This window comes from Neoarius graeffei, chromosome 8 (genome assembly GCF_027579695.1).
Source record: "Neoarius graeffei isolate fNeoGra1 chromosome 8, fNeoGra1.pri, whole genome shotgun sequence".
NCBI classification, from domain to species: domain Eukaryota; kingdom Metazoa; phylum Chordata; class Actinopteri; order Siluriformes; family Ariidae; genus Neoarius; species Neoarius graeffei.
The window spans coordinates 8,325,713-8,347,553 of record NC_083576.1 but is presented as its reverse complement, the minus strand read 5'-3'; the positions used below and the strand labels follow the sequence as shown (position 1 = coordinate 8,347,553).

Below are 21,841 nucleotides of genomic sequence, written 5' to 3'. Positions count from 1 at the left end.
TATTTTTCCCTCAGGTTTCAACCAATCATTCACAAATTTCACATGAAGAAACCTCTGGGCTGAATTAAGCTGCTGTGACTTTTGGTGCTGATCTGGATCACTGAACCAGAATGATCCATGAAAAATGGGATTTTTTTCAATCACTTATAACTCTGTAATTTTTCATGAATTTTTCAGTCAGGTTTTTTTTTTTATTATTATTATTATTTTGTTCAGGGCACAACTTTTCCTCACTAAGCGTCATTCTCTATCTTTTACCGTTCCAGATCTATAGGGTACAGTGACCAGACATCCCGGTTTATAGCAGCTCATGCTTTGACTTTAGTCACAGTCTCTATTGAACTCAAACTTCCTGAAGATCATCCTGAAGAAAAGTCTTGTTTTTTTCCACCTTTATTTCGAGTCATATTGTAATATTGACTCACCAGATCACTGTGAAAACACAAACTCTTTGGCACAAGTTATAAATGACAAATAAATTATTAATTAAATCATTAGTTAATTGTTAGAGTGTTTAACATCATCATGCCATTATCATGGATGCTGGAGTTAAACATTTTTTTTGTGTATTTTCTAATTCCATGTTCAACTCTGTTACTTTCAGTGTTACTCGGTTAAAGTCAGTGAATCAAAATTGTCAGCAAAACAACAACAACAACAACAACAACAATGAGATGTTAGGCATTTCTCTAACAGCTCCTGTATATTGCTTCAATTTTTTAGTCATGTGACCAGAAATGTCCTGGCTTTTGATGGTTAAAGTACAAAATGATGAAAGGATGCAACAGTAACAATGAAAACAAAACAAAACTGTAATCATTTGAAATTGCTGCAGTAAATCAGAAATAAAACACTTCAGGATGTGCTGTTATAGAAATATAATCAACTCCAGTGAGACACACTCAGGTTGTTTTATTCCTTCCATACTGCGGCTTTTCATCATTAAACTCTAAGTCTTAGAAGGACGTTGTACATCAGAATATATAATATCCTGAGGTTGTTGTTTCTTTACTCTTCCTCTTTTGGCTCTCCTCTCACTGAAATGTAAAGCAGCGTAATTCAGCTCCACAGTGTCACAGTCCTGGAGGAACAGATACGAAATTACAAAGAACAGAGATCTCAATTATTACACTTTTAGTACAAAAACTAATCGTTTGTCCGTTTATTAAGTAACGGACTCACACATGCTGAATATTTACCTGATTCGGGGTTTTGTCCATCACAGAACTTTGTTTGAGCTTCACTGTTGAGAACAAAATGTGTTTTATGGACAGATCAGAGGACGTCTCTATAGTGAGACACACTTTTTATTTTTTATTTTATGGTCACACTTTTTGGTTCTTCATAAACAGATTTAAAAACGTGTGTGTAATTGTTGAGATGGTGAAATTGTACGTGAGGAGATGTTTCTAGAACATTTCTGGAAGGAGTCTCCAGTGTGAACACTTTGTCGCAGTCAGAGGTAAAGATAAGAGGTGAGTTGTGGTATAAGCGGAATAAAACACTTCAGGAGATGATGAGGTGGGAACAGTAGCTCCGCTTCATACCACATCAGGATATCTAATGAACAGGAACTTTGGGCATTTTGTCAATTTGATGGAAGTTGTGATCTAATAACTCATAAACCATCCATTCGGTGTCCTGTATATAATAGGAGTAATATACACAATAAAGCCAAAAGTATGTGGACACCTGATCATGTGGTTCTTCCTCAAGCTGTTGAAACAATATCAGAAGCGCACAATTGTACAGAATGTCTTTGTGTCCTGGAGCATTACAGTTTCCCTTCACTGGAACTAAGAGATCCAAAACTGTTCCAGCATGACAATGCTCCTGTGCACAAAGCACGCTCCATGAAGACATGGAGTGGAAGAACTCGAATGTCCTGCACAAAGCCCTGACTGAACTCAACCCCACTGAACTGGAACACTGACTGCACCCCAGACCTCCTCACTCACACTCTTGTACCTGAATGAACACAAATCCCCACAGACACACTCCAAAATCGAGTGGAAAGCCTTCCAGAAGATTAGAGATTATTATAAGAGTAAAAAGAGGACCAACTCTGCGTTAAAGCCCAGGGTTTTAAAATGTTAAACGATGGGTGCTCTGATGGGTGTGATGGTTGGGTGTCCAGATACTTTTGGCTAGTTGGTGTAATGTTAAAATATTTATATTTATAAGAATATAACAACTTTAATAAATGCCATAATGCAGACTCACCTCTGTTTCTTCCTTTATAGGTTATGATAAAGATCAAAGCAAAGATCACAACCACACACACTCCCAAAGCTCCAGCGAGACAGATCACTACAGGATCCACGACAGATCTCTCTGCTACACAGGAAATATCACAGGATTAAATATCGGTACAACATGCAGACATAACTTGATACACTCTGAGCGATGATGTAAAGAGATAAAGAAACCAGAACATAAAATTGATGGGTTTGGAATTTCCACCACATCCACCTTCGACCTCTGGTCATGTGGCTTCATAATACAATCAATTTCAAGTCATTAAGAAAAAGAGAGAATAAAGATTTGATATGTATGTATTGTAAAATAAATAAATAAATAATCTTTGTGATTAGACACCATTGTGCCAGAATCTAATGGATGATGTTATCGACTTAAAGTGGATAAAATAACTCTGATGTCGTCCGAGTTACTGATAAAACCTCACACGTGTTCTTACCCAACTGTACTCGAGTCCCGTTCCCAAAAATGATCTTCCCACACACGGCCACAGCGCAGTAGTAAGTTCCAGTATCAGTGATGCTGAGGATGTTCTTGGAGAAGTCGTACACACAGGTGTGTGTAGAAGAGCCGCTCTCACACTGACGGCTGCTGCTGTGATGAGTGTAAATGATTTGAGGATGGGATTGTGGTGGAGCAGCTCTGAACCAGAGCACTTGGTGTTCTGCTGCTCTGCTCTCAGAGAGAACCGAGCACTGCAGAGTCACTGACGCTCCTGCAGGAACCGAGTTCAACACGCCATTCTGGGTCACTGACACTTTTACATCTCCATCACCTGTTCAGTGTGATAGAGACGGGGTGAGATCTTAGTTTGGTTTGTTTTGGAGTACAAAAATTCCAGCATTTTATCCCACACTTGAATTCTCAGTGTTAACTGATTAGAATGTGTTGATTATTTTTTTTTAGAACAGCAGCACTAAAGTGTGGGTGGTAAAAGAGGGCAACTGGACTTGCTTGAAGATTCTTGAAGACGTTTCACCTCTCATCCGAAAGGCTTCTTCAGTTCTGTCTGACTAATAGGGAGTATCAGGTATTTATCCTCTCATGGATGAAAAGCGATCCTAAGTTGTCGTTGAGTCATCCTGTTGGTGTGGGTCACTGGGGTCTGGGTGTAAACGGCCTAGAGAGTCATTGGGGTGATCAATGGATTGTTGGATCTCTCTGTCCTCCTGTGAGTCACTCACTACGTTTACATGCACATAGAGAGAATCGAATTTCTGCCGTTGCTCGACTGAAATCGAAGTTCAAAATGCCATGTATACACCTTAATTCGGCTGAAATTGAACCGAACTTGATTTCTTGGAATCGAGCTACACGACCTAGTTTATGCGATTTCTGCCGAGCTACTTTGTGCATGTATACCCTATCGAGCTAGTTGTCGAGCTACTTCCGGAAGTGACGAGTGACGAGACCACAAGCGGGAAACACAACAGCCTCGGTCGGCATGACAACAGTAGTAGCGAGCAGCAGAAGAGGTCAGGAGGAACAAACGAAGAAGATAAAATGGTGATGTAGAGCTCTCTGAAGTGTGGGTGGAGCACAGAGGACGGCAGGACAAAGCTTCTGGTACTAATAGGCTTTTTATTGTCAGACTTTTCAGTTTAACAGCCTACTTTTATTCTTGAGAGAAACACACACACACACACACACACACACACACGCGCGCGCTGTGTTCTAGTCCCGGGATGAGCTCTCCCCTCTGTTCTCCCTCTGCCTCCTTAAATAGGGCGCGGTTACTGGGAAGACACACAAACACAGGCTAATTACCGTCAGGTGTACCGTCGTTCTGCCACTCACCTTCCCTGGCTCCGCCCTCCTGTCACAGACCGGCGCTTGACCACGCCCCCACTGCCACAGGCAAGCAGAAACATGCACTTCTGGAGCAATGAGGAGACAGAGTTCATGCTCATTCAGCTTAAGGAGTTGAATATATTAAAATTCATGGACGGGAGAAAAACGCGCAATGGAGAACATGGAACTGATAACTTTGTTTACACTCTTGAATAGCTCTTCTTCATGACGACAACCGGAAGTGTACCAACATGATGGGGCATGTTGCGCCACCTGTGGCTCGGGTGCACAATGCACCTCACACAATAGCCCGATTTCAGTTGTGTGCATGTACGATTGGATTTCTCTGGCACCCTGCTGGGACCTTCAGCTCGATTACCGACAGCAGCTCGATTTGGATGTGCATGTCAACGTAGTCACTGAAAACAGCTGGGTTTTGGTGCATATTCAGTTGTCTGGGAAGTGTGCCAAGGACTGCATTGTAGGTTGCTGCACTGCAAAAAATGGCCTTTCAAAAATAAGAAATAAAATATTAAAACAAAGCATATTTGCTTGAATCAGGTGAAAAAAATCTGCCAATGGAACTAGTCAAATTTGACTTGGTAAGATTTCTTAAAGATGAAAAATCTAACCTGTTTTTAGATGAAATAATTCCAAAATAAGATTGGGGAACTTATTATGTGAGATCTGATTAGCTCAAAATAATCAAAATAGTTCTTATAACAAGATCGTACTTCTTACATTTAGCCATTCAAGTCATTTTTTTTAAAGATTTTTTTTGGGCCTTTTCCACCTTTAATGGATAGCGCAGTGTAGAGACAGAAAATGAGTGGGGGAGAGATTGGGAAATGACCTCAGGTCAGAATCAAACCCAGATCCCCAGATTTATGGCATGGTGCCTTATCCACCTGAGCCACTACAATGTATTTTGGGGGCACTAGATTCAAAGATTTCAGTAAAGTTCATTTATTCCCAAACCAAGCATATGGTACTTTTTTTTTTCTTGAAACAAGATGAACCGCATTTGACAAATGTCCAAAATGTACTTGTTTAAAAAAAAAAAACAACTTGTTTTATATTCAAAGGTGCTCCAAATAAGACTTTTTCAAGACATTTTGTCTATACAAGATTTTCAAGATGGACTGTCTAAAAACTGGCCTTTCTAGCTAAATGAGGTTTTGCTTTTTGGGCAATTATGTCTTATAATAAGGGTGGCTAGATGTTTTGACTTGAAAATAGACAAATAAACTTCCTAAGATTTTTATTTTTTGCAGTTTGGTAAATGATGTCTTATACCCCCACTTCTGTTCAGTGATGGCCATTCCAGGTTGACAAAAATGGCTTCTTTAACTCCTCGCTCATACCAACGATTCTCTCTGGCTAAAATGCATACATTGCAATCCTGAAATGAGTGTCCTTTGTTGTGACGATGAAGATAGACAGCGGAGTCCTGGCCTGAGGAAATGGCTCTCCTGTGTTGAGCCATGCGCCTGTGAAGCGGTTTTGTTTCACCAATATATGAGTCCATACAGTGGGGCAAAAAAAGTATTTAGTCAGTCACCAATTGTGCAAGTTCTCCCACTTAAAAAGATGAGAGAGGCCTGTAATTTTCATCATAGGTACACTTCAACTATGAGAGGGAAAAAAAAATCCAGAAAATCACATTGTCTGATTTTTAAAGAATTTATTTGCAAATTATGGTGGAAAATAAGTATTTGGTCAATAACAAAATTCATCTCAATACTTTATTATATACCCTTTGTTGGCAATGACAGAGGTCAAATGTTTTCTGTAAGTCTTCACAAGGTGCTCACACACTGTTGCTGGTATTTTGGCCCATTCCTCCATGCAGATCTCCTCTAGAGCAGTGATGTTTAGGGGCTGTCGCTGGGCAACACGGACTTTCAACTCCCTCCAAAGATTTTCTATGAGGTTGAGATCTGGAGACTGGCTAGGCCACTCCAGGACCTTGAAATGCTTCTTACAAAGCCACTCCTTCGTTGCCCAGGCGGTGTGTTTGGGATCATTGTCATGCTGAAAGACCCAGCCATGTTTCATCTTCAATGCCCTTGCTGATGGAAGGAGGTTTTCACTCAAAATCTCACGATACATGGCCCCATTCATTCTTTCTTTACACGGATCAGTTGTCCTGGTCCCTTTGCAGAAAAACAGCCCCAAAGCATGATGTTTCCACCCCCATGCTTCACAGTAGGTATGGTGTTCTTTGGATGCAACTCAGCATTCTTTCTCCTCCAAACACGACAAGTTGAGTTTTTACCAAAAAGTTCTATTTTGGTTTCATCTGACCATATGACATTCTCCCAATCCTCTTCTGGATCATCCAAATGCTCTCTAGCAAACTTCAGATGGGCCTGGACATGTACTGGCTTAAGCAGGGGGACACGTCTGGCACTGCAGGATTTGAGTCCCTGGCAGCGTAGTGTGTTACTGATGGTAGCCTTTGTTACTTTGGTCCCAGCTCTCTGCAGGTCATTCACTAGGTCCCCCCATGTGGTTCTGGGATTTTTGCTCACCGTTCTTGTGATCATTTTGACCCCACGGGGTGAGATCTTGCATGGAGCCCCAGATCGAGGGAGATTATCAGTGGTCTTGTATGTCTTCCATTTTCTAATAATTGCTCCCACAGTTGCTTTCTTCACACCAAGCTGCTTACCTATTGCAGATTCAGTCTTCCCAGCCTGGTGCAGGTCTACAATTTTGTTTCTGGTGTCCTTTGACAGCTCTTTGGTCTTGGCCATAGTGGAGTTTGGAGTGTGACTGTTTGAGGTTGTGGACAGGTGTCTTTTATACTGATAATGAGTTCAAACAGGTGCCATTAATACAGGTAACGAGTGGAGGACAGAGGAGCCTCTTAAAGAAGAAGTTACAGGTCTGTGAGAGCCAGAAATCTTGCTTGTTTGTAGGTGACCAAATACTTATTTTACCGAGGAATTTACCAATTAATTCATTAAAAATCCTACAATGTGATTTCCTGGATTCTTTCCCCCTATTCTGTCTCTCATAGTTGAAGTGTACCTATGATGAAAATTACAGGCCTCTCTCATCTTTTTAAGTGGGAAAACTTGCACAATTGGTGGCTGACTAAATACTTTTTTGCCCCACTGTACATTCCTCACTGCACTGAATGGCATACACTACGTTGTCCTGTTTGTGTCTGGCTATTCTGTGCTTAGGGTGGACCAGTTTCTGCTTCAAGGTGTTACTGGGTCTGAAATGTACCGGAATGTTGTGTTTGTAGAAGATCCTCCTGAGTTTCTCAGATAGACCAGAAATGTAGGGAATGACAATGTTCTTGCGTTTGTTCCTGTTATCCTCCTTGTCCGTTATGTACCTTTTTCTGCTCTTGAGGAAAGCCCAGTTGGGATACCCGCAGTTCTGAATTGCTTTCAAGCAAGTTCTGAAGTGCTTTCAAGCAAATCCAGTTGCTCTCGTTTACCACCCACAATTTACTATGACCTGGATGACTGAGAATCTTCACAGACAGCAGCACAAAAGATATTTCCAAATGTAGTTAAATCACATCTACAGTGTAAGATATTAAAGTGCTCATTTTAATCTGAGCAAACTCCAAATCACAATCTCCTGCCAATAGAGCGATCGCTTCAGTCATATAAACAGAGAAAACCTCAACACACACATTCTCACCTCATGCAAAATAAAATTCTTACCTTTCACTGATAAAAAGGTTCCTTTTCCAAACGTTGATAAAAGTCCACAATAATAAAAAAGTCCACAGTAATACAAGGCTTCATCTGATGGTTCCACATTAACAATTTTCAAATGAAAGCCCGTTTCATTTTCTTTCTCGATGTTGAATTTTGGTGGCTTGAACTCATCTTTGTATTTGAGGTCATGTTGAAATGTCACCAATACCTGAGGCACCTCTCCGACTTTTTGCTTGAACCAAGCGATGGTTCTAGAGTTATCCTCTCGCTTTTGAAAGCAGTGCAGAATCACGTTCTCACCAACACCAGCAGCGATCACTGGGTTCGGCTGATTGAGATCATTTATCAGTGCAGAATCTAATATAAATGGTTAAAGAATGAAACATGAACAAAAAAGGGATAAAACGATTTTTTCTTCCAGTAATTCACAGAGATTGGTGTAATATTGTGAGTAACATGAGATAACATGAGCATTAAATCTTACTGACATTATGAAGCTCAATGCAATGTGCTGAATAAACTGAATTTCCAGTGTAACCAGCGACTGGAGGTCAGAGAGGAGATGTGTAAAGTGTGTTTGTGTTTGTTTTGCACAGAAATGTGTATTGTTTCTATGTTTCATCATGAAATTTCAAGGTGAAAAATCTTTCAAAGGAGCAATTTAAGATTTAAAAAAATCTGATTTCCCTTAAAACAGCTTTTCATCCAGACACAACCCCGTAATATTAAGATCACAGACTGTTTTTGTGTCAGTAATCCTTATTACAGCAGCACACTGATGAGCAGAAACATAATGAACCATCCACACTTACCAGTTTGATTAAAAAGCATCACTGTGATCCACATCAGTGTGATCATCTTCAGTGTGAGCTCTGTGTACAGCATGTCTCCTCTCGCTGCACTGATCGAAGGTCAAACTGAGCACTGTTCACTTTGGGCAAAGACTGATGGTGTCACATCACATCACATCTCTGACATCACAGATTTCCAGGGAAATTTTTTTTTTTGAGACACAAATCTAGACTAGAAAGCAGAGCAGTAGATAGTAGGCTGTGGCCCCTCCTCAAGGTCACACGCTTCACAACTCTTTCAACATCCTCTTCAAAAATACAATTAAAAAAAATATATCAATAAATATTTTCTGTCTTTTCTAACTTTATCTTGCACTTTGTTTGTTGGTGGAAACTTTCTTCAATCTTTCCATGTTCTCCTTTAATGGCTCTCTTCTTCACCAACTTCAGCCTTTTTTCAGCCTTACTTTGTGCACGGGGGCATTGTCAGGCTGGAACAGGTTTGGGCCTCTTAGTTCCAGTGAAGGGAAATGTTAGTGCTCCAGCAGAGAAACGCATCCTGGACAATTCTGTGCTTCTGCCTTCCAGCAGTTTGGGTTAAGAACCACATATGAAATGTGTGTGATGCTCAGCTGACCATATACTGTACACAATAGGAGCAAAAGTATGTGGACACCCAATCATCACATTCTAGATTTATTCCTTCTTTGCTCTTATAATAACCTCCACTCTTCTGGAAGGCTTTCCACTAGATTTGAGGGCGTGGCTGTGGGGATTTGTGTTCATTCAGCTACAAGAGCATCACTGAGATCAGGCACTGATGTTGGTGAAGAGGCCTGAAGGGCTCTGCATGCTCTTGCGACAAGGCTTTCGCAGATAGCTTTTCGCAGACAGTTGTAATTTATCGTTGAGCGGGGAGTAATAAGCGTGCGCGATGTTATTCACCGCCACAACGCAAGGGGGCGCGAAGTCGTGAAATCGCTAGGAGTAGTTGGTGGGTGTGGTTAGTGGAGTGTTTATCCTCCGGTTACTGATAATGACTAGAACTGGAGTCATATAGATGTACGTACTTCCTCACTTCCTCGATCAACCGCTCTTCGTGCTGCTCCATCTTCGCTCATGTTTTTAAAAATGGTGGTCGTGAAAACAAACCAAACCGGGAAAGTAGGGAAGCGGAAGTGCGTGTACAGCGGATGTAGAGTGGACCAATCAGAGCCCTCTTGTCTGCCACGCTGTCTGCGAGGCTTCTGCGGTGGTCACAATTTTTGAGAAGTGCGCGCAGAGCGTCTGCAAATGGGGGGGGCTTCACAGATGCCATCTGCGACGCTGTCTGCGAGGACTGGGTTGTCAGCATAAATTGGCCTTGAGGTTCAGTTCAGTGGGGTTGAGTTCAGTCAGGGCTCTGTACAGGACACTTGAGGTCTTTGGGCCTCTGAGTTCCAGTGAAGGGAAATTGTAAATCCTACAGCAGCGTACAAAGACATTCTGTACAATTGTGTGCTTCCAACTTTGTGGTAACAGTTTAGAGAAAACTACACATGGATGTGAGGGGAGGGTGTCCACATACTTTTGGCCATATAGTGTATACAGTGTAAAAGTCCAGCTGAGTATTTGTCTCTCAGTAAGGGTTCCTAGTAGCAGCACTTTTATGAAGATAAAAGCTCTTAATATTCTAAAGAACCCTTGAAAAACCCTTACAAACCTCTACAAGCTCCTTCTTCCTCGACTGATTCCTGACTTTGACCAACGACCAAAGATTTAGGAAAATCTCATCCCTCTTTTTCTGAATTATGATCATGAAGAGATGTGAGACTTTTGTGTTGATACGGCTGGAGTTTTATTCAGGCCTTAATGCGGCTCCTCCTTCACCACTCTGTGACTCGAACCAATCAAATTCTCTCTCTCTCTCTCTCTCTCTCTCTCTCGCTCGCTCCACCCCGAATCTCACCCACTCTTTAATACTGAAGACTCAAAACTGAAATATTAAAATGAACTGTCAGGAGTTACTGTTACCAGCCTGAAGTTGATTATTTCCCAAAGTATTTAATGAGATCAGGACAGATGAAGAATGATCTTTGTGTCCTGCGGCGACTCGGCAGCTGATGAGTGAAAAAGTGAAAATCTTTTGATCTGGTGGATTATAAGAAGCTCCGCCCACAAGCCTCAAATCAGGAAGTTCATTGCAGGGTGCTGAGCTGCTGCTGGATCTCGGCCTGACACGTGGAGGGGGTGAAAATTTTGAGTGCCTGTTTTTCACTGAGACATGAACAGACATGTTGGGGATCAGCAGCGTGTTTAATATTAACATCTCCTCTCAGCACGACAACTGATTTTAGCTGATGGCCTTTGGGTGGGAATTTGTGGGCCAAACTGGGGAGAAAATTTAAAAAAATGTAAAAAAAAAAGTGGCAAAAACCCCCTGAATATCAGTTCAGAAGTTTGCATTTCTCTTCCAGCGTGTGATGTAAATCTTCTCTAATCACTGAACTGCCCAGTTTTGCCTTTAAGGCCTCTTTCTTCTGTTCTGAATAACTGGATTCTGTCAGTTAAAGGATCCTTTACTGTTGTTTATTTTCCCTTGTTTTGGATTATTTTCTTCTTGTAGGATGAATCCAAATTTTATTTTTAATTTTGGAGTTTATTTCATTTGGAAATGTGTTAAGATCAAACATATTTGCAAATAATTGGTAAAACAGAGATACATTTCAATTTATTCAAAAACCTTAGGGGATGCAAACTTTTGCACTTGGCTCTATAAACAAGTCAGACATGTGACCTTTCACAGCTCTGGGTCTCATAAGAAGCTCGTTCCCCTTCACCGTCCCTCAGCACACACAGAATGCACACACAGGTCTGGTGTGGAAAGTTAAAGCTGAGAGTGGTGTGGAACAGTCAGTGTGGGTTTTGCTCGCTGTGCCTTCCTGTTTACCCGAGCACACAGATTTATACTGAACAGCAAAACAATAAAATTAGCAAAAAAAAAAAATCTGCATGCAGCAAATGACACACACAGAGGTATGCAATGTGTAAATTGACAATAATGATGTAAATAAAACTCCATTTTTAAGCTCATCATCATGAGGATGAAGTGAATCTGAGTAACTGAGTGTGTAAATAACATTCTATCTGACGACTTATAAACTCCGTGACCATGCTGCTGTGTGTTTAGAGCAGATTAAAGTGAAATCTGGTGCTTTAGAAGAGAGGAGTTAAAATATCACACATCTATATCAAGGCTATGAAGATGTTTCTAATTTTGCATCGTGTCTGAAAAACAACAGCGTGGTCTGAGAGAAAAAAAATAACCGCACATCCTGTGGAAAGTTTGAGAGGCGAGAACCTGATGGTGTTTGTGAGAAAAGCAACTCGGGCGGTCAGAGCGGCCTGCAGAGATGAAACACTCAGAGCTGCAGTGTGTGAAGGAGCAAAGAGACAAACAGAGCTACAAAACCACAGACACAGACCTCAACACCTTTCACACACGCGCGCACACCCACACACACACAAACTTTGCATAACTGGAATAAAGACCACTTTGTTAATAATTGTAAAACTAAATGTAAAGATTTCTGCCTCCACTGCAGTGTGTATATTTACCCTGAATACATTTAGATTAATTTGCATAATTTGATTCAGGAAACTATAAGGAAATAATATATTTGTGTATGAAACACTGTCAAATTCACTTCAACTACTATTTTCACTTCTTTGATCATAATTCATTCAACCTTATTTAAAAAAAAAAAAAACTTTGAAACCTGCAGCACATGCTGTAGATGATGAAAGATCATTTTAGTTTATCAGTTCTGAGTCTTTGGTATCATGGTGTTGCTGAGACGGGGTGGGTGGGGAGAGAGAGAGAGAGAGAGAGAGAGAGATTGTGATTGGTTAGTGTTACACAGTGCTGAAGGAGGAGCCACATTAAGGCCTGAATAAAACTCCACCCACATCCACACAGACATTTTGCACATGTTCGTGATCATAATTCAGAAAAAAAACAGGTATTAGACATGCCTAAAGCTTAATGTATTCATTTTAATGATAAATTGTGTAAAAAGGTTACACTAATATAAATTAATATCAGTTACAGTGAAGTTATTTCAAAATCCATATTTAAGTCTATATATAGATAATAATCATTTTTCTATGAACATCTGAACACTGGCATTAAAACAAAGAGTATTGTTGTTGTTGTAGGACAATAAAAAAAATCTGTAAATACATACTGAATGATATAATTTGACTCGACTCACCTGGTTTTGGTCTGAACGCTGTTACTCTTGATGCTGATTGAAGCCGATTGTTCTGTGCCATTATTTTAATGGAAAGCTGAATAATACTACTTCTAACACAAGACTTTATGTGCTTGGTTCAGTTTCCCTAATAAACATTATAAATAGAGAGAGAGAGAGAGAGAGAGAGATGGGTAGATGGAGAGAGGGAGAGATGGATAGAGAGAGATGGGTAGATAGATAGAGAAAGAGAGAGTGAGAGTGGGAAAGAGATATGGGTAGATGGACAGAGGGAGAGATGGATAGAGAGATGGGTAGATACTGTAGATAAAGAGAGAGAGAGGTTGCTCACAGTCAGCAGTGGATGAGAGAACTTGTAGTGACTTCTTTAAGGCTTCTTAGGAACACTAATGGCCTTTAACTTGTTAAAATGGCTCCTAGGAACACTATTATATCATCAAAGGTACTGTACATGAACACCTCACCATCACACCCAGATGCGGTTCTTCCCCAAACTGTTACCACAATGTTTTAATCACACAATTGTACAGAATGTCTTTGTAAGCTGGAGCTTTACAATTTCCCTTCACTGGAACTAAGAGGCCCAAACCTGTTCCAGCACGACAATGCTCCTGTGCACAAAGCAACATCTGTAAATGCTGAGGTTGTTGTGGAATAACTTGATGCCCTTGAACACCTTTCAGATGAATTGGAACGCTGACTGCTCAGTAAAGCTCTTATGGCTAAAACGGAAGCTGGAGAGCAGGAGCTTGTGGAAGACAAGAAGACTCTGGAGACACGTATGGGTCTCAGGTTGACCTCAAGTCTAACACAATGTAAAAATATATGATGAGTATGAAGCAATTTTCAAATTGAGGGATGTGTTTAATTATCCAGGATGTCCAGTGGATTGTTCCTGCAACTGAAAGAGTCTGAAGGGCAAAAGAACACTACATTATTCATTTTATTAATTATTTAATCATTAAATGATTCAGCTTCCCAGATCGGGGCGGCACAGTGGTGTAGTGGTTAGCGCTGTCGCCTCACAGCAAGAAGGTCCTGGGTTCAAGCCCCGGGGCCGGTGAGGGCCTTTCTGTGTGGAGTTTGCATGTTCTCCCCGTGTCTGCGTGGGTTTCCTCTGGGTGCTCCGGTTTCCCCCACAGTCCAAAGACATGCAGGTTAGGTTAACTGGTGACTCTAAATTGACTGTAGGTGTGAATGTGAATGGTTGTCTGTGTCTATGTGTCAGCCCTGTGATGACTTGGCGACTTGTCCAGGGTGTACCCCGCCTTTCGTCCATAGTCAGCTGGGATAGGCTCCAGCTTGCCTGCGACCCTGTAGAAGGATAAAGTGGCTAGAGATAATGAGATGAGCTTCCCAGATCTTTAATAACCACTATATGTGTTTACAGTGGTGCTGGAAAGTTTGTGCTTTAACCATTTTCCGTAGACTTACGTGTGTGCTTCGGCCCGCTGTCTTACTGCATGACCCACTTGTGTTTAAGCTTCAGCTCACACACAGATACCCTGACATTCTCTTGTAGAATTTGATGGTGCATTAATACAGAACTCATCAGTCGTAAATAAATAAAGGGCGAGCCGTCCTGTAAGTTCAGTAACTTGCTCTCCTGTTTATTTGGTAAACTAATCCACTAAATAATAATGTGGAGACAGAAACTTTTGGTTGCTGAAACATTATGACCTTGATTCAAGATGATTGTTCAAATAATTTTGATGAAATTATCTTTTATCATTTTGTGCAATATATTTTTAAGAATGGAATTAATATTAAACATGGTTAAATAGCCATAATAGCCATGGTTAATAGCCATGGTTAAAATCTACAGGAGAATGTCAGGGTATCTGTGTGTGAGCTGAAGCTTAACCACAAGATTGGCTATTTCAATAAGATTGAAAACCATTTTTTCAATCTTATTTTATCTTCATAAGTATAAAATACTTGACCTCACCCATAAGGAGTCATTAGAGTCCATCCATCCATCTTCTGCCACTTACCTGGGACTGGGTCATGGGGGTAGCAGCCTAAGCAGAGCTGCTCAGACTTCCCTCTCCCCGGCCACCTCCACCAGCTCTTCCGGGGGAATACCTACCAAGGTGTTCCCAGGCCAGCCGAGAGATGTAATCTCTCCAGCGTGTCCTGGATCTGCCCTGGGGTCTCCCCACGGTGGGGCATGCCCAGAGAGCCTCCCTAACAAGGTGCCCGAACCACCTCAATTGACTCCTTGCGATGTAGAGGAGCAATGGTTCTACTCTGAGTCTCTCCCGAATTAGAGTCATTAGAGTCATTTGTTACAATTATTAATGCAAGATCATTCAAAAGTGTATTATTGTATGGACAGAAAAATAAAGTTTGCTAAACAAACTTGGCTTTGAAAAGTTCATGTCAGGTCCGAACGTATAGGCTTTGCTTGAAAAGTAAGCTTCCTGATGACAAAATAACATGATTATGTTTTGCAGAACCACTGCAGTCAGTACTGTTTGCCTATAAAGTGATTTGGTGTCTCACTTTTTGTTAACTTTCTTTGAATCAACAGATTTCTGTATGTGTCAGGTGGCCCGGCTCAGGCAGTTCCAGGAAGAGTAGTGGGACCTCAAATAGAGTTCCGCCATGCTGGGTTGCGTCTGCAAGCTGCTCCTCCCAAGAACAGCTGTCTTCCCCTGAATTTTTTTTGGGGGGCATGAGCAGAAGCTTGGTCGGACTCCACATCCAAGTCCACATCCGAGACTGATGACTCACCTCCCAGTTTAGCGTCCACATCTGAAGCCAGTGAAATGGCTCCCAGGTCAACCCCCACATCCAAGGCCAATGAGACACCTCCCAGTTCAGTGCCATGTTTGAGGGCCATGAAACAGCTCCCAGGGCAACACCCACATTTGAGGCTGGTGAAACAGCTTCCAGTTCAACGCCCACATCCGAGGCTGATGTGCTGGTTTCCAGAGTTAATGCCAAACTTCACCCATGAACTGCACGGCTGAACTTTGCTTGAAAAGTAAGTTTCCTGATAACAACATAACAGGACTATGTATCTCAGAACCACTGCAGCCAGTGCATGTCACTGCCACAGGTGATTATGTTACTAAAAAGACATACCTTTTTTCTATTTGCATAATCATGCATTTAACCACACATTTGATGTGAAGTCATGGCCAAATGGTTAGAGAAGCAGCTTTGGGACCAAGTGGTTGCTGGTTTGATTCCCTAGACCAGCAGGAATGGCTGAAGTGCCCTTGAGCAAGGTACCCAGGCTGCTCTGGGTATGTTATACATGGATAAGAGCATCTGCTAAATGCCTGTAATGTGTCTCCTAACCAAGTTGTGTTTTTTCATGACAAATTTCAGTCTTATCTCTTGATATTTTTGCATCCAGGACCTTGTTTGAATTGCTCTATGCTGAAATGTTCATTTGATGTTGATGGGGTTAATTATAAACAAGTCCAAACTTGCTTCTGCCTCCAGCATGCCTTTCTCTTCATGATATATCAGGTGAAACTTTATAATTTAATTCATTGACTTGACAGTTTATTAGGTACATTGACTGAAAAAAAAATCATACTCTTAAAACAAATTTGTCTGAATATCGGTCACAGGGTTGCAAAAAATATTAATAGATATCAATTTGCTGAATAATCTGACAAGAAAAAGCAAAACAAAAAGGGAAAATTAAAAATGGCGTCGCCCATGAAATTTCCTTGTTTTGTTTTTGATGTCATTTTTGAAGAGTTTCAGATCCTATCTGAAGGAAGATTCAGAAAAGTGAGAGGAGGAACCACAGTCAGGTACCTGCTGCTGCTGCTGCTGCTGCTAAATTGTTAGTCTGTAGTGTATGTAGGAAACTACATGTGATGTCAGAACCTCATGTCATAGACCTTTGGTACAAAGTGAGATGTGCTCAGTTTGGCCATCTGACAGTGGAGCAAGAGGAGACATGCTGTACACAGAGCTCACACTGAAGATGATGATGTGGATCATAATAGTGCTTTTTTATAAAACTGGTAAGTGTCCGTGGTGGTTTTGATTGTTTCTAATCAAAGGCACTTAGTGCACTATTGACAATCTCTGTGTATTATAGGGAAAATAAAGTTTGTTCTTTAATTCCTAACAGCAGATTCTACACAGACACATGATATCAGTCAGCCGAACTCAATGATCGCTGCTGATGTTGGTGATAACGTGACTCTGCACTGCTTTAAACTGCGAGAGGATGGCGCCGGAGTCATTATTTGGTACAAGCAAAAAGTAGGACAGGAGCCCCGTGTAATTGTCACAGTTCATCACCAACCCAATTTTGAAGATGAGTTCAAGTCACTGAGATTCAGCATCGAGAAAGAAGAAACAAGATTCCATTTAAAAATAGCGAATGTGGAAAAATCAGACGAAGCCATGTATTACTGTGGACTGAGAGATTTTACAACAGTGTTTGGAAATGGAACATTTTTATCAGTGAAAGGTAAGTTTAATATGTTTGTAATTAGCTGAATATTTCCTTTTTTTTGTGATTATGTTTTGTTATGGGGCGGCATGGTGGTGTAGTGGTTAGCGCTGTCGCCTCATAGCAAGAAGGTCCGGGTTTGAGCCCCGTGGCCGGCGAGGGCCTTTCTGTGCGGAATTTGCATGTTCTCCCTGTGTCCGCGTGGGTTTCCTCCGGGTGCTCGGTTTTCCCCCACAGTCCAAAGACATGCAGGTTAGGTTAACTGGTGACTCTAAATTGAGCGTAGGTGTGAATGTGAGTGTGAATGGTTGTCTATGTGTCAGCCCTGTGATGACCTGGCGACTTGTCCAGGGTGTACCCCGTCTTTTGCCCATAGTCAGCTGGGATAGGCTCCAGCTTGCCTGCGACCCTGTAGAACAGGATAAAGCGGCTACAGATAATGAGAATGGGATGAGAATGAGAATGTTTTGTTATTATCATTTTGCAGTAAAAACACATCTTAGACAGAGAGAGCATACAACTGACAATGGAAAAAAAAGAAAAAGAAAAGAAAACACAGAACACATCACACTCAGGGCTGCCGCTAGAAATTTTGGGCCTTATGAAAGAACATACATAGTATTGACACCCCCCACCCCCCTTACATTTCTGGTAACCAGATCTTCGTGATGGTATCAATCTACTGATGGTTCACCATCAATTCTGTTTCTACTGTATGCAGCTGATGTTAGTGCTGGATTGGAAAGCAACAAACCTAATACGGTGTCACACTCTGGCTCTGCCTATGCAAGACTGTAGTATGTAATGAATAGGGAGAGGGGTGAAATATAAAGACAATCTATTGTAATAATTTTGCAGAAAATAGAAAACCAAACCAGAAGGTTGTTGTATTTGCTCGTTTTAAGAGACAAAATTATTATTTTTTAAAAATTAATTTAACTTACACATGGTAATAGTGTTAATATTGTCCTCTAAGGGCCCTCTGTCAATGCTGGGCCTTTAGAATTGTCCTAACATTTTCCCCAATGGTGCCCCGATCAGACTTAACAAACAGTGGCAGCAAACTCATGTTGACTAGAATCTTCAAAGAAGCTCTTTAAGGGTCATGGCTATATTCATCCAGATGTTTCCAGTGGTTGCCTTTGCCTTCTTAATATTTGCAGTTGTACACTCAAGGCAAACTATATAATGGAATGAGACTTTCCAAATTGCTTCAAGTTTGTACGTGGGTGTATCCATTGCTGTAATATAGTTTTTTCTTTTTTTAATCCAGCTGTAAACCCTGCCATTAACAATCTTTTGACACGTAAAGAAAATTGGCACTTTGAATCATCATTAAGTCATAATAAACAGGGATCCAAGTCAAAATATAGTCCTGTAAGATCATGTAACATATGAATGACATAGTTCCAGAAGTGTTGAATCATTAGACAGTCCCAAAACATATGTAGAAATGTATTAGTCATGTCAGTGTTACAGATGCTGCGATATGGATTTTGGAACAAGTTTTATGAGATATCGTTTGTAAGGCGTATAGTAGAAATAATGGATAGTCTTAAAATGAATATGTACCGTACATGACAAAGGCTGTGTCTATGTGTCAGCCCTGTGATGACCTGGCGACTTGTCCAGGGTGTACCCCGCCTTTCGCCCGTAGTCAGCTGGGATAGGCTCCAGCTTGCCTGCGACCCTGTAGAAGGATAAAGCGGCTAGAGATAATGAGATGAGATGAGACATGACAAAGGTTTTTAGAAGTAAGGCAAAGGTTTGACCACATTGTTTCCCAGTCTGGGTGGAATCCTAACTAAGAAAGCTCCAAATCCAACCTTGACAGTGTCTTTAAAAGCTTACGAACACTACTGAGTAGATTATTATACATTTCTGTGACAGCACCTCTACAAGTCTTAATAGGATCAATCCAGTTGAACATTGGATGATCACTAAAAACAGAATTGCATGCCATGCCATAAGCTTTCTTTGCGGAATGTAACCTCAGGTACAAAAAAAAAAGAGCTGTCAAGTGCTTGCTCATTATTTTGACTGATTGTAATATAATAATCTATTTAAATTACATAACACATTAATTTGAATTCATGTCATATTTTATCTTAATTAGTCATTTTCATCAAGATGTCATTATTTTAACACTTGATCCACACTTTAAATTTCTAATGCGGGAATGGATCTGATCAGTGCATGTATTCTGTTCTATTCGAGATAGGAGGGTTCCAGTTAATTAAAGCTTGCATTATAAAACAATATGTGTAGCTGATAAATTGATATGAAAAACACAAATTTGTGCTGATGTGAAAAGTTGTATATTTGATTGCTGTAATTTGGAAAAAAAATGCAATAAACATTATGCCTCAGGTCTCTTGAGTCTGATTTATGGAATATATTTATTATCAAGGTCTAAATATAAACACTCCATATGACTCCGTCTCTATCACTCTGAACAGGTGATGGAGATGTAAAAGTGTCAGTGAACCAGAGCGGCGTGTTGGACTCGGTTCCTGCAGGAGCGTCAGTGACTCTGCAGTGCTCGGTTCTCTCTGAGAGCAGAGCAGCAGAACACCAAGTGCTCTGGTTCAGAGCTGCTTCACCACAATCCCATCCTCAAATCATTTACACTCATCACAACAGCAGCCGTCAGTGTGAGAGCGGCTCTTCTACACACACCTGTGTGTACGACTTCTCCAAGAACATCCTCAGCATCACTGATACTGGAACTTACTACTGCGCTGTGGCCGTGTGTGGGAAGATCATTTTTGGGAACGGGACTCAAGTACAGTTGGGTAAGAACACGTGTCATGTTTTAGTGATATGCCAGAGTGTATAGTAATTATTTGTCTGTCTAATATATGTCTATGTACTTGTATCAGGCCGTCCGATAAAATTTGGAACAATGTTTTCTCATTCCAGATATTTCAATTTTTAATAAAACCCACATCTTAAATTATTATTCTATCTTATTTTCAATTATCTGAAGAAATGAGTTTGTTTAGCATAGAAGTAAATACTGAGCCAATGTTTAATCCTGTGATATTTCCTGTGTAGCAGAGAGATCTGCCGTGGATCCTGTAGTGATCTGTCTCGCTGGAGCTTTGGGAGTGTGTGTGGTTGTGATCTTTGCTTTGATCTTTATCATAACCTATAAAGGAAGAAACAGAGGTAAGTCTGCATTATTATACAATTCTAAAGTTATTTTAATATTATATTATTTCCATTATATACAACGAGTCACCAGTTTATTTGTTATTATTTTGCTATATACAACAAATTGGCAATGTATACTATATTTTTCATTAAAAAACATTTTTTAATTTTTACTCATTAATTATAGTTACATTAAATGATGTGGAACATCCACAAAACAAGTTAATTCCTGTTATCTATCAGCGATAAACTGTTGTTGCATTTTCTTCTCTACAGTGAGATTAAAACATGGTTCTGTGACAGACAAGACCCTCAATCAGGTAAATATTCAGGATATGTGAATGCATACATGATGCTGTAAACAGACAAGTAATTAGTTCACAATTTTTGCATTAAAAGTCTAATAATTCTAAAATCTAATAATCTCATATCCCTCCAGGACTGTGACACTGTGGAACTGAATTACGCTGCCTTACATTTCAGTGAGAGGAGAGCCAAAAGAGGAAGAGTAAAGAAACAACAACCTCAAGATACTATATATTCTGATGTACAACATAATTCTGTAACTTAGATTTGATCTCTGATCTGATTCAATGTTATTAGTTCTGTTATCAGGTTTCATATCTTCAAAACAAATCTTAAAATAAAACAAGGGCAACCTGAATAAACATGAAATATGGTTTTTGAATTATTTCATTTCCCAAAGGAAAAAAAGTTATCCAAATCCCCCCCCAGTTTCTCAGTCAATCAAATTTAATTCATAACTGGATTCAATTACATGACACACACCCAGGCTTGATTACTGCCAGTGCTATCAAACCTACTGTCTGTCTGTCTGTCTGTTGCCACCTTCATGTTTGAGGGTCAGTGATCCAGGAAGATATCAACTAGCTTCCCAGAATTCTCTTGGGTGATTATAGCACACCGGCGGCACGGTGGTGTAGTGGTTAGTGCTGTTGCCTCACAGCAAGAAGGTCCTGGGTTTGAGCCCCGGGGCCGGCGAGGGCCTTTCTGTGTGGAGTTTGCATGTTCTCCCCGTGTCCGCGTGGGTTTCCTCCGGGTGCTCCGGTTTCCCCCACAGTCCAAAGACATACAGATTAGGTTAACTGGTGACTCTAAATTGACCGTAGGTGTGAATGTGAGTGTGAATGGTTGTCTGTGTCTATGTGTCAGCCCTGTGATGACCTGGCGACTTGTCCAGGGTGTACCCCGCCTTTCACCCGTAGTCAGCTGGGATAGGCTCCAGCTTGCCTGCGACCCTGTAGAAGGATAAAGCGGCTAGAGATAATGAGATGAGATGAGATTATAGCACACCAGAGGGACCCAAACCCTCATCTGTTGGTGGGTACACAAACACACCTGTGGGCAATTTAGAATGGCCAATCAACCTAATCCAGATGTCTTTGGACTGTGGGGGAAACCGGAGCACCCAGAGGAAACCCACACATACACAGGAAGAACATGCAAACTCCACAC

General features: G+C 40.8%; 2 protein-coding genes across 3 annotated transcripts; one reads left to right on the top strand and one right to left on the bottom strand.

The window, feature by feature from the left end:
* Positions 1–551: 551 nt before the first annotated feature.
* LOC132890017 (uncharacterized) lies at positions 552–8,611 on the bottom strand. Its single transcript, XM_060926818.1, has 6 exons — positions 8,549–8,611; positions 7,740–8,093; positions 2,699–3,034; positions 2,224–2,334; positions 1,200–1,243; positions 552–1,081 (listed from the first exon to the last, which is right to left on the bottom strand). Exons 1-6 carry the CDS (start codon positions 8,592–8,594, stop codon positions 950–952), a joined length of 1,023 nt encoding a protein of 340 aa, XP_060782801.1. The 5' UTR covers positions 8,595–8,611; the 3' UTR covers positions 552–949.
* A 6,000-nt stretch (positions 8,612–14,611) lies between these two features.
* On the top strand, positions 14,612–21,040 carry LOC132890014 (uncharacterized). Of its 2 annotated transcripts, none has more exons than XM_060926815.1 (7): positions 14,612–16,263; positions 16,499–16,772; positions 16,883–17,227; positions 19,669–20,004; positions 20,267–20,380; positions 20,642–20,685; positions 20,805–21,040. In XM_060926815.1, exons 2-7 carry the CDS (start codon positions 16,664–16,666, stop codon positions 20,934–20,936), a joined length of 1,080 nt encoding a protein of 359 aa, XP_060782798.1. In that variant the 5' UTR covers positions 14,612–16,263; positions 16,499–16,663; the 3' UTR covers positions 20,937–21,040. The 2 variants fall into 2 exon arrangements, with proteins under 2 accessions (XP_060782798.1, XP_060782799.1); XM_060926816.1 differs by having other exon boundaries at positions 20,849–20,880.
* Positions 21,041–21,841: the final 801 nt, after the last annotated feature.

Excerpts from the sequence above, each read along its gene's own strand:
- LOC132890017 (XM_060926818.1), bottom strand. The coding sequence starts at position 8,594 with ATGATCACACTGATGTGGATCACAGTGATGCTTTTTAATCAAACTG. Across the intron at positions 8,094-8,548 it reads GATGCTTTTTAATCAAACTG|ATTCTGCACTGATAAATGAT; the intron begins GTAAGTGTGGAT and ends CATTTATATTAG. Across the intron at positions 1,082-1,199 it reads TGGACAAAACCCCGAATCAG|GACTGTGACACTGTGGAGCT; the intron begins GTAAATATTCAG and ends CTGTTCCTCCAG.
- LOC132890014 (XM_060926815.1), top strand. The coding sequence starts at position 16,664 with ATGTGCTCAGTTTGGCCATCTGACAGTGGAGCAAGAGGAGACATGCTG. Across the intron at positions 16,773-16,882 it reads AGTGCTTTTTTATAAAACTG|CAGATTCTACACAGACACAT; the intron begins GTAAGTGTCCGT and ends AATTCCTAACAG. Across the intron at positions 20,381-20,641 it reads CTATAAAGGAAGAAACAGAG|TGAGATTAAAACATGGTTCT; the intron begins GTAAGTCTGCAT and ends TCTTCTCTACAG.